Source organism: Aedes albopictus, unplaced genomic scaffold, assembly GCF_035046485.1.
Source record: "Aedes albopictus strain Foshan unplaced genomic scaffold, AalbF5 HiC_scaffold_588, whole genome shotgun sequence".
In the NCBI taxonomy this organism is placed as follows: Eukaryota; Metazoa; Arthropoda; class Insecta; order Diptera; family Culicidae; genus Aedes; species Aedes albopictus.
Window position 1 is genome coordinate 12,362 of NW_026917407.1, and position 12,639 is coordinate 25,000.

General features: G+C 40.8%; 1 protein-coding gene across 1 annotated transcript; it reads left to right on the forward strand.

Moving 5' to 3' along the window:
- The first annotated feature begins 1,026 nt into the window (after positions 1-1,026).
- Positions 1,027-12,633, forward strand: LOC134284707 (uncharacterized). The gene is made up of 3 exons (XM_062843843.1): positions 1,027-1,044; positions 1,161-9,676; positions 9,796-12,633. The coding sequence occupies exons 1-2, from the start codon at positions 1,027-1,029 to the stop codon at positions 2,154-2,156; spliced, it is 1,014 nt and encodes a 337-aa protein (XP_062699827.1). The 3' UTR covers positions 2,157-9,676; positions 9,796-12,633.
- The last annotated feature ends 6 nt before the right edge of the window (positions 12,634-12,639 follow it).

Below are 12,639 nucleotides of genomic sequence, written 5' to 3' on the forward strand. Positions count from 1 at the left end.
CATCCGTTTTACAGCTTTAGTTCGGGCAGCATCCCACCGAACAAACGACCTAACTTCACGGACGGAACACCGTCCGCGTTCATCCATTGTTGACATTGATCTCTAATTGAAGCATAAAAGCTCGGGTTTCTATACTGAGTTGATATCGACCGACAATGCCGACGAACGACTAGAGAGCAAAGCAAACCACATTTCACCCAATTATCCACACGCGGAAAACTATTCAAGCGTTCGATACGACTCACTGACTCCCTTTTTTTTCGCTGTCGCCAATGACGTGACGTGATCCCATTTGAAGAGGAGTACAAATAAAAATAAATCATTCAGCTCAGTTCATAAACAAATCATCTGTATGCGGTGTTGATACAGGGGACTGGATATTGTTGACATGGTCAACGACTTTTTAACCATCGGCAATGAAACGTTTGACCATCGTCCGTCAGTGACATCGTGTCTATTGTGGTATGAAGCAAATTTATTATGTGTTTTATCTGCTTATTGCACGCGAACTGAACTGTACTTGTGTTTTAGCTAATACATAGTAGGATAGATCAAGTTTTCAAGAAATCTTCAGAACATACACGTGGATAACGGTACGTCAGGGCCGGATCTAAGGGGGGGGCGGGGGGGCCCGGGCCTCGGGCCCCCACATTTTAGGGGCCCCCACAAAAACCCTTTTTGGTTGCTAACATTAGCTTTATTTTTCATATTGCTCAAGTATTGTACGAAAATAAGGAAAAACATTTTTGGTCATCTATCGGAGGGGCCTCCACATCCACTCGGGCCCCGGGCCCCCACAATCCTTAATCCGGGCCTGGGTACGTGGTTGTGCCCCATAATCGTCAGAATTATCTAACACACTGCAAATCTACCAATCGGCAATCCACACAACAGCGTGAACCTATGCCACACAGCCATTTCTTTAACAGTCATTTCTTTTGACATCTGCACAAACTTGCGTAGACGCACTGCAAGCAATTGCATCATTAAATCCTTCCCCTTTCCCACGTTGACCTGAAATCTGACATGACAGGTGCCATTCTCGTCTGAAGCAACAACACTTACAACCAAGGCACGCTAAAATGTCTTCACACACCATATTGTGCCTTTAGTATAAAATTAATGTTAGAAGTCATAATTTATGCCATGTTCTCACTTAGTTTTATGGTGTGTGTAGCACCGTGAGATCATCCAGTAATAATGCATGGTTATCTCCAGAGTTTCCATGGCAATTTCAAGGAGTTTTCCCGAAAATTCCTAAACAAGTTCCTCGGATTTATTTTCACGAGTTCTCAAAAAATCCTGGAATTTCTCTAGGAATTCCTTCGCGAATTCCTCGGAAATTCTCCCAGGAAGTCCTCGCGATTATCTTCAGAAGATCCTTGGGAATTCATCGTGGAATTTCCCCCAAGTGGTCCTCGAGAATTCCCCCAGAAGTCCATCGCGAACTCCTGCAGAAGATCCTCAGCAAATCCTTCTGCAGATCCTCGGCAGTTCCACGGAGTTCTTCGGGAATTACTCAAGGAGCTCTTAGGAAATTCCTCCACACGATCTTCGGGAACTTCTCTAGGAGTTCATCGGGGATTCCTCTAGAAGCTCTTTGGGGACTTCACCAGGAGATCTTCGGGAACTCCTCCAGAACATACTCGAAAAACTCTTCAGGAGTTTCTCGAGAATTCATACAGGAGATCCTCCAAGAAGTCCTCGGCAATTCTTACAGAAGTTCCTTGGAAATTTCTGTCGGAGTTCCTCGAGATTTTTTCAGAAGTTTATCGGGAATTCCTCTAGAATCTCATCGGGAATCCCTTCATGAATTCCTTGAAAAGTTTGTCGGGAAATCCTCCTGTAGATCCTCGGGAATTCCTCCAGGAATTCATCAGAAACTTCTCCAGGTAATCTTCGGGAATTCTTACAGAATTCCTTCTGAAGATCCTTGGGTATTCTTCCAAAAGTTCCTCGGGATTTCCTCTATTCAAGAATTCCAAGAATTTCTTCAGAAGTTTCCCGAGAGTTCTCTAAGAGCTCCTCGGCATTTTTTCGAGAAGTTCCCCGGAAATTCCTCGAGAATTCCTCGGCAATTCTTCCAGGAGTTCCTCCGAAATTCCTACAGGAGTTCCTCGGGAATTCCTCTTGGACTTCATCGGGAATTCCTCTAAGAGGTCGAATCGAATCGAAAATACTTACAGGAGTTTTGGGAATTCCTGTCGGAAAACCTCTTAAATTCCTCCAGGAGTTCCTCGGAAATTCCTCCCGGAGCTCCTCAGGAATTCTTCCAGGAGTTCCACGAGAATTCCTCCGGAGATCCTCGAAAACTCCTTCAGATGAAAAATCCTCCAGCAGTGTCGGAAATTCCCTCAGGAGATCCATGGAGGAAATTGACGAGAATCCTCAACAATTCCTTCACGAGTTCCTTTAGAGTTTATCCATGGTTCCTCAGGAATTCCTTGCAGAGATCCTCCGGAATTTCTACAGGAGATCCTCGGTAAATTCCTTCCAGGAGTTTTTTGGGAATTCTTGCAAGAGTTCCTCGGAAATTTCTCCAGAAGTTCATCGAGAATTCCTTCGGGAATTTCTTAAAAAGTTTCTCGGAAAACCTGCAGGAGTTCCTTGGGAATTCCTCGGGAATATTCTGAGAAGTTGCATACTTCTCGTGAATCCCTCCAAGAATTGCACGTGCGGTTCTTCATAGTTTCTCGATGTTCTTTTCCGACAGTTCATCGGGAATTCCTCTTGGTCCCCAGAAAATCTACTCCACGAGTTTTCTGGGAATTCCCGACGATTTCCTGTATTCATAGGTGAATTTCTGATAAACTTCTGAAACATTTTCCGAGAATCTTCTGGAAGAATTCCCGAGAGAGGGATTCTCGATGAACTTGTGGAGGAATCTTCAAGGAGTTCCTAATGAAATTTCAAAAAAAAAACTCCTTTGGGAACCATCACGAAGTTCCTGGAGGAATTTCCGAAACTCCTAGAGGTATTCTCCTAGAGGCATACCCGAGAATCTCTTGAAAATTTTCCGAGCAACTGGAGGAGAAATTTCCGAGGAACTCTGGAAGAAACTCCTGGAAAAAATCCAATGAACTCCAGAATGGCCGAGGAACTCCTAGAAGAACTCCGAGGAATACATGGAGCAATTTTCCAATGAATTTTCTAGTAAGTCCTATGGGATTCTAGAGAATCTCATAGGGGAATTCTAAGGAATTCCTGGGGAGCTCCTGAAAAAGTTGATGGCTGGAAAAATTCTCGAGAAACATCTGGAGAAAATTTCGAGGAATTCATATAGAACTTCCCGATGAACTCCTGGAAGAATTTTCGAGGAACTCCTGTAGGTATCCCCGAGAAACTCTTAAAAAAATCTCAAGGAACACTTAAAGGAATTCTCGAAGAACTTCTGAAGTATTTTTCGAGGAACTCCTGGAAAAATTCCCTTGGAACTGCAGAATAAATTCCTGAGAAACTCCTAGTGGAATTCCTGAGGCAATTCTGGTGGAATTCTTGAGGAACTTCCCTAGGCTAGTTCATCTCGGGACCCACGTTTTACTTCCCTTCCGAAGGAAGAACCCACATTTTGTGAGTATGTCGGGAGTGGGATTCGATCCCAGGTCCTCGGCGTGATAGTCAAGTGTTCTAACCACCACACCAGGTCCGCTCTTGAGGAACTTCTGGGAGAATTTCCGAGGAGCTCTTGGAGGAAAAGAATTCCCGAGGAACTTCTTGAGGAGTTCCCAAGGAGCTCCAGAAGAATTCCCGAGGTGCTCCTTGAAGGAATTCCCGAAGAACTCGTGGTGAAATTTCCGATGAACTCTGGAAGAATTCCCGAGTAACTCCTGGAGGAATCTCAAAAAACTCTAGGAAAAATTCCCGAGAAATACATCAAGGAATTTTCTGGGAACTCCAGGAAGGATACCCGAGGAACTTCTGGAGAAATTTTTGAGGAATTTATGTAGGATTTCTTGAGGAACTCCTGGAAGAGTTTTTGAGGAACTCCTGGAGGAATTACCGAGGAACTCTTAAAAAAATCTCAAGGAACACCTAAAGGAATTCTCGAAGAACTTCTGAAGTAATTTTCGAGGAACTCCTGGAGAAATTCCTTTGGAACTGCAGAATAAATTCCTGAGAAACTCCTAGTGGAATTCCTGAGGCAATCCTGGTGGAATTCCTGAGGAACTTCTGGGAGAATTTCCGAGGAACTCTTGGAGGAAAAGAATTCCCGATGAACTTCTAGAAGAGTTCCCAAGGAGCTCCAGAAGGATTCCCGAGGTACTCCTAGAAGGAATTCCCGAAGAACTCGTGGTGAAATTTCCGATGAACTCTGGAAGAATTCTCGAATAACTCCTGGAGGAATCTAAAAAAACTCTACGAGAAATTCCCGAGAAATACATCAAGGAATTTTCTGGGAACTCCTGGAAGAATACCCGAAGAACTGCTGGAGAACTTTCTGAGGAATTTATCGAGGAACGCCTGGAAGAATTTTTGAGGAACTCCTGGAAGAATTACCGAGGAACTCCCGGAGAAATTCCCGAGGAACTCCTAAAATATTTCTCGAGGAACTTCTGAAAAAAAAATCCTGAGGAACTCCTGGAGAAGTTCCCTTGGAACTCCAGAATAAATTCCCGAGGAACTCCTGGACGAATTCCCGAGCAATTCCTAGATGAATTCCCGAGAAACTCCTGGAAAAATTCCTAAGAAATTTCTGGGAGAATTTCCGAGGAACTCTTGAATAATTAACTGAGGAACCCTAGGAAGGAACTTGTAGGCGAATTCCCAAGGGGCTCCAGAGGAATTCCCAAGGAACTCCTTGAAGAAATTCTCGAGAAATTTTTAAAGGTATTCTCTATGAACTTCTGGAGAAATTTCCGAGGAACTCCTGGAAGAATCACCGAGAAACTCCTAAAATAATTCTCGAGGAACATCTAAAGGAATTCTCGAGGTACTTATGAAGGAATTTCCGAGCAACTCCCGGAGAAATTCCTTTGGAACTCCAAGATGAATTCCCGAGGAAGACCTGGAGGAATTTTCGAGAAAGGATTTCTCGTGGAACTCATGGAAGAATTCCCGAGCAACTCCTGGAGGAATTCTCGAGGAACACTATATTCCCGAAGAACTCCAGCATAAATTCCCGAGGAACTCCTGTAGGAATTTCCGAGGCTCTCATGGATAAAAAAAATGGCAAACTCCTGGAAGATTTCCCAACAAACTGAAAGAATTCCTGAGGTATTCCAGGTGAAATATTCGAGGAGCACCTGGAAGAATTCCTGAGAAACTTCTGAAGATATTCCGGATGGAATCCTGAAGAAATTCCCATGGAACTTCTAGAGAGATTCTCGAGGGACTACTGGAGAAATCTTAAAAAGCTTGGAAAAATCTTCGGACAAGTCTGCGGGAAATTCAGGATGAAACTCTGTTTAAAATTCAAACAAAGTTTTGGGCAGAATTTCCGAAAAAAAACCTGGGTAATGTTCTAGAAACAATCTCTATTTTTGGGGAGTTTTGAAAAATTTGAGGAATTTTGTTAATGAAAGTTTTATTTTCTATAAACAATTGCTGATGAAAAATTAATTCAATAGTTCAGCATATTTCCTAAAATTTCCATGAATTTCCATGGAATTCCATTATATGTACAGCTTCCAATTGGAATCGCTCACGCAGTGCCCTAGTGGACAATAGAACTGTAAATTAGGTTAAGTGATTGAAGATGAAGAATAAAAAACTCTCTTGTGATTTTATAAAAAAAACCCTCTAAGATATCTGCCAATAATCCCTACAGGAATTTCGCTAAAAATTCCTGCAGGGATTTTTCAAGAAATTCCTTTAGAAATTCATTTAAAAAATCCTCCAGAAAATCCTTTATGAATGCTTCCTAGATTCTTCAGGAAACCTCCAGAAATTCCTCAAGAAAATACTCCAGGGGCAACTCCAGGGATTCCACCGAGAATTCTTTCAAGGATTTTTTTTCAGAAATTCTTTCAAGAAGTTTAACATGAACTCTAATAAGAATCTCTCCAAGAACTGCTCCAATATTCATGTCAAAATTCCTCCAAGAATCTTGGAATATGGCCAGGAGTTCCTTTATAAATTTCTCTAGGAAAATCTCCAGGGTTTTTCAATACAGGTGCTCTTCGATATAACGTACAAAAACGTTTTCTCTTTGTACGTTATATCGAAGTGTACGTTATATCGAAGCAGAGAAAAATGTATTATTTTTTATGCTAGTATTGATGTATTCGACGTGAAATTAATCCCAAATAATGATTTCGGTGAAATTTACAAAACCAATAATGAAAAACTTGAGTTTTGACCAAAAAGTCATTTCGTTTTTTGTGCTTCGATATAACGTACATTTTGCTTCGATATAACGTACACTAAATTTTTCCCCAAATTGCGATAATACTGGGTAACAAGGCTAATGCTGCAACAAAACATTGATTTGAGTGATTTCGTAGTTTATCTAAGGGTTATTCGTGGGAAAAATAAAAATGTTCAATGTTGTACGTTATATCGAAGCAAAATGTACGTTATATCGAATTCGCTATATCGAGGGTACGCTATATCGAGGGTACGTTATATCGAAGAATATCTGTAAATACCTTCAGAAATTCCTCCAGAAATGCCTACTGGAATATCCTCGGGAATCCCTCCAAGAATTCCTTTAGGTAATCCTCCAAGAATCTCTCTAGGAATTTCTCCATGAATTCCTCCAAGAATTCCTACAAGGATACTTCCAAGAATTTCTTCAAGAATTTCTTGAAGAAATTTCTGAAGAAAACCCTGGAGGAATTCCTGGAGTAGTTTCTGCAAGAATTCATGTAGTAATTCATGAAGAAATTTTTAAAGAATTTCCCAGGGAAATTCTTAGAGGAAATCCTTAAGGATTTCCTTGAACTGCGAGGAAATTTAGAATTTTTTTTTTTTTTGAATTTTCATTTTGTGCAGGAGTGTCTGAAGGATTTCATGAATTATTTCCTGTAAGAATTCATGGAGTAATTCCGAATTCACGTGAGGTATTTCCCGCAAGAATTGGAATTGAAGGAATTTTTGGAGAAATTCCTGTAGTAGAGAATTCCTACAGCAATTCCTGTTGAAATGCCTGCAGTTATTCCTGGAGTTTTTGGAGGAGTTTTAAGGGAATGCCTGGAGAAATCTTTAGAGGACTCCCGTGGAAACCTCGGGGAATTTCTGGAGGAATTCCCGAGGAACTCCTGCAGGAATTTTCGAAAAGTTCTTAAGGTAATTCCTGAGAAACTCCTGAAGGAATTCCAGCATGGCTCCTGAATAAACTTCCGAGAAACTGCTGGGAAACTCCTGAAGAATTTAACGGGAAGTCCTGAGGCATTCCCTAGGAACTCGTAAAAGTTCTCGGAGAACATCACGATGAATTTCTGAGCAACGCCTAGAGGAATGCTTGGGTAATTTCCGACACTTTCAAATACCATAAAGATCATTTGTATGTCAGTGGATGCACAAGCAACACAAAGAAATACTCAAAACATTACGAGATACAACAGAGGTAATCGTGGAAGAATAAAGTAAAGAGATACAAGAGTGTAAAGCTTGAAGGTCTTAATTCCAGAATAGTTTGGATGACCTAGATCACCAAGTGAATGTTGCTTAGTTATCAGAATTGCACCCTGAGGTTCTAAGAGTAGCGTAGATTATATTCCGCGAACATTCGCTACAATAAAAATATCCTGAGATATTGCGACCCATACTTCAAAATACATAGGGTCCATTTGTATGCCAGTGGACACTCAAATAACAACAAATACAGATACTCGTAATATAATGAGGTGCAACAGACACAATCGTAAAACACTTATGCCGATAGAGTGAAGAAAAACAAGAGTAGAGCCTGTAGACCTTGAAGTTGCTAATTCCAGAATAGTTTGGAAAGCCTTGAATATCCCATGAATGTACCAAAAGCATTATAGATGTGCACTGAGGTTCCATCAGCACTATAGACTACATTCCACGAAAAAATTTCACAACTAAAGCATGAGACAGTTAGATATCGTAAGCCAAACTTCAAAGTGTATTGGAGGCCATTTGTATTTCACGGAATGTCCAACTACCACAATATCATTGTGGTTGCTCATAGCATTGTGAGGTGTAATGGAAGGGTGCAAAGGGGGGAAGTACCATGCATTTCATAACACAACTATTCCCCTTGACTATAAAAAATAATCCAGGGTAAAATGTTTTAAAACAAAGAAGATATTGCATTTCTACCGGAAGTAGATCGTCCTGGGTGTTTACGGGTTAAGCAAGGTTTAAAAAGTTCAAAATGTTATCTACAAAAATTGAAAAGCATTTCATCTTATATTGTTCTAAGATTTGAAATAATGGTTTCGATTAACAACATAAATAAATATTATTTTTCAGCTTTCAAAAGTCTTCAAAGGTCTTCACAAAAATAAATGTCTTCACAGAGCTTCAAATGTCTTCAATTTGAAGACATGTCTTCACATCTGGCATCCCTGCTTACAACTGTAAACGCCTGTTGTTAGTCTCTACACGGAGAAAAAAAAGTACCCAAATGTTGCCACATTGTTTTCTTGTGTAAGTGTAGCTGATTGCCAATACTGGTCAACAACTAAAGGCGGTCAATAAAGCGTAAGCTCAGAAATAAATGTAATTTTTATTTCAATACAAGATATGCAATACATTCGTACATACTCTGTTCGGGTGTACCGGCAACACGGAGTGTGAAACGGGCAACGACACCGACCGACATCGCAGGTTCTCGCGCGTATGTTTACGCAATTAGCATTATTCCAAGATCAAAACTGTGAGTGGTTTCCAGATTAGATGGCCACTTTGCATGATTGCTTTTGCAGTAGGTATCCGTCCACCACTCACTCAGTAAGGTCCAAATGCTCGAGGCTCGACCACACGATGTCACTTTTCCCTCTGGCTTCGCGGTTTATCATACACCGCGAATCGGTAATCCATTGTAAAACACGCATTTGTGATGAAAGTCCTTGACCGCCACCGGACAGTGCAAACACGCGGAATTGTTAGAAGTCCATTCGCTTCGGTCAGTTATTGTTTTGTTGATAGACGGCACATGAATAAAACAATGCAAAAAATGAATTGAATTGCAAACACGTTCCCAGCAATAACAGCAAAAGCGATGAGGCGAGTCGAAAATCGCAAAAGAGAACGATCGCACATCGAAACGGTTGGTGCGACGTTGGTTGCCTACCAAACGGGCGTTTATCATCAAGAAGCCCGTTTGAAGAAATCGAAGTAAGCTTATGTTTGCCTCTTATTCTCGTCTTCACGGCGAAGACGGAGAGAAGCCGGCTTGTTTGTTTACAATTCGAGAAAAGTAGGGCGATCTAATTATACACTTTTTCCTGGATGCCGCCACGACTAGGTGACCTTTGTGATTTTGAGTGATGTTCTCAGACGTGTTCGAAATAAATAACACGATTTGACATTTTTCTATCCAGTTTTCGATCATACTGATCTACATTCAAACAAACTAATCGAAACAGACCAACACAATTCAAACAGCACAGCCAATTTGCACCTTGTTTACACTTATCACCCCTCCCACCTTTCCAGTCTGTTGTCTCGACGCTTGTTCAAACACAAACGCGAAACACAACGGTAAATTTACTCAGTCAGTCAGTCAAGTTGGGGGAGTTTTACTCGCCGTCACAGCAGCACCGCAGTTAACCCTTCAGCGCGCGCGCTGTTGTAAAAAGTACAACACTACCAAAAAACCTCGCTTTTCGTATACAGCGATAGCGCGGTGCAGTTCCGGTTGCTTGATGGCGCGCGTCCTGGAAGGTTAAGTTAGGTTACTGAGACCGACGGCAGCAATGGAATTCATTATCGCATGCGTCATCGCGCGCGCGAGCGCGAGCTTGGCGCACCGCACCACCAATCATGCAAACTACATACAATAACTGCGCCTACAAAAACTAAGCAGGAAAAGCATGCTTTGCTGCTGATCGAGGAGTAGCCTACCTAGACTTGCTTCGGGAGAAAGTCAACGCGATAGTTTTTTCGCGTTCGCGGAAGATGATTTTGGCCTACTTTGGTAGGGTAAGGTAGGCAAATTTGCATTCATCTTACATGCTGCTTCGAAGGAACATGGCTGGCTGGCTAACCTTGATCGTCTATGAGGTAAGTATTCTGTGATCGGTCGGGGAAACGCGAGGCGCAAAATGCCAACAGAAGCGTGCTAATTGGATCGCTTTGAGATGGTAAGCGGCACGAGTCACGGCACTGTTTAGAGGCCCATAATTGCGTCTTCTCTTCTTCACTTAGGGAAGAATGATTCACGACTTATACTGAACAAGAGCGAATAGTTTGTAGTTTGCTATGCTTAGTTTTGCAATACTATGTTCCAGCGCGTGTAGGAGTTTCGTTGACACGAATATAAACGCGGCTTTAATGGACGTGTCCATCATCTCCGGATGAACTACATCAGAACGGAGAGGCAATCTGCACGACTTGTCGCGTCGGTGCGATTGTATCTTTCGACAGAGGTCGTCGAGCAACTGAAAGTCAATTTAATGATGACTTTTGTATAAGATAGCTCATAACTAGTTGACGTGCTTTCTCCACATAGAGTACCCCAATAAGATTCTTGTTATCGTGAATCTATGGAAGATGTTGTATCAAGTTCTACTTGGGATCATTCACTAAGAATTGTCAATTTTTCGACTAATAAAATTAGGAATTTCAAAGCATCGGACACTTAAATCCAGATTTGTATTTTTCTTATCCTTGAAGAATATGTTTGGGTTTTCCAGGCCAAGACTTGGGGGCACGAATGCAAAGATAACACAAGTTTACAAAATAAAACGAAAGTCGTGAACTTCTGTCAACGACCAAAGTTTTTGAAGCACAATTTAGTGCTGATTTCGAAACCGACCTTCAAAAAATTTTAAGTAGAACAGTTTTTGAGTTTTAGCTCAATATCGAGTTTTGCAACTTTTCAAAATATGTAATTTACTAAAATTCAAATATATTGCGTTTTGTTAAACCAATTTTAAATCTTTTTCCATAAATTAAAAGCTGAATACAATACCATTCGAACATCTGAATACAGGTTTTGCATCAGATTGATGAAATTCAAGATATTGGCGAGTTTTAGGGATGATCTTCTTAAATTTTGGCAAAATTTCCAAAATTTTTCGAGGAAATGTATTTTTTTCAATAAGAAAAAACCAACTTAAAAATTCTTTCTCGACGTTTATTTGACATATCATATATAGGCGAGTTACAGTAAAAATTTCAGCTCAATCGGACCATTGATTACGGAGAATGAGATATTTGAAGTGAGCGACTTTGCTTAAAAATAGAACAAAAATCGATTTCAAATCATCAACCTTGTATGGAAAGTCGAAAAAAATTCCGCTCTACTGTAATTTTTTTCCTTCGCGTTTTCGAACTCAGGGCATGATTCTACACCAAAAACGATCATCAGCTTACCGAGTTCAAAAATGCTGTAAACTAGTGTAAGTGGAAGCGCCATTCATAAAGTATAATAATAATAACAATAAAAAGCCAAATCATAAAACTACAATACAACTTCCTTATTAATAACTTGTAAACTTTTTAAACAGGAATGAAGAAAGGCCGGGCATTCGTTAGTTGAGTGTATACGACTATGATCGGTCAATATTATAGCAACGGAACAACCGCATCCAAACTGTACTTCGATAATCATCATACTATCTCAGCACCCTCTATGTACCAAGTTTTGAGCAGCATAAAAGTGAAAGGCAGCTCCAAAAGAAAATAATAATGAAACCTCTTCGGTACCGTTGGGGATAAGAACCTTTACCTACTCTGGCATGGAAAAGAAAATGCAACAAGCGAGCAACAACTTTTGAAGTATGTTTGAGAGCAACAGCGCTGCCCATGTTATAGTTACATAGTTTACGTCGGCGGGAAATATGACTGAAATTAACTAAAAAAAATCACCGGACAATCTGTGAAATCATACAAAACAGACATCTCGCGACATTGACGTATCTGTAATGATCAATTAAAAGATGCTAGTCATAGTCGTCATTCACCATAATGCATCGAGCGTTCATTCGAGCACTGATCAGATTGTCCGGAATGAACTGAAAAGAAATTCGGTGTCCGGCCGTTTGGCCGAATGCCATCTGGTCGAAAGGGTCGTTTGGCCGAATGCCGTTTGTCCGAATCATAATCAAAAGAATTTAAGGAAGTTTTTGACATTCTAACTGCCAATATGATCATCAGAAGTATTTCCTTCTGCTAATCATAGGCTTTTCTTTCTAGTTTTAATATTCATGGATTAATTGGCGTTGAAACTGCCGATATTTTATCAATGATTTTTCCTTCTTTGAATCATAGGCTGTTCTTTTGAGATATACTGAGACGGGAAACAATGTCATGGTCACTTAAGTTCATCATTCTTTTCTCGGCCAAATGGCACTCGGCCAAGTGGCATTCGGCCAAACGACCCTTTCGGCCAAATGGCGTTCGGCCAAACGGCATTTGGCCGAATGGCGTTCGGCCAAATGACCCGGAACCAAGAAATTCGATGAAGAGAAATTCATTGCACATACGCCGGTATATTATTAAGCGCGAGAGATACTCCCAAAAAAGTTCGAGCTTTGAATTGAACTTACGAACGTAGACACTAAA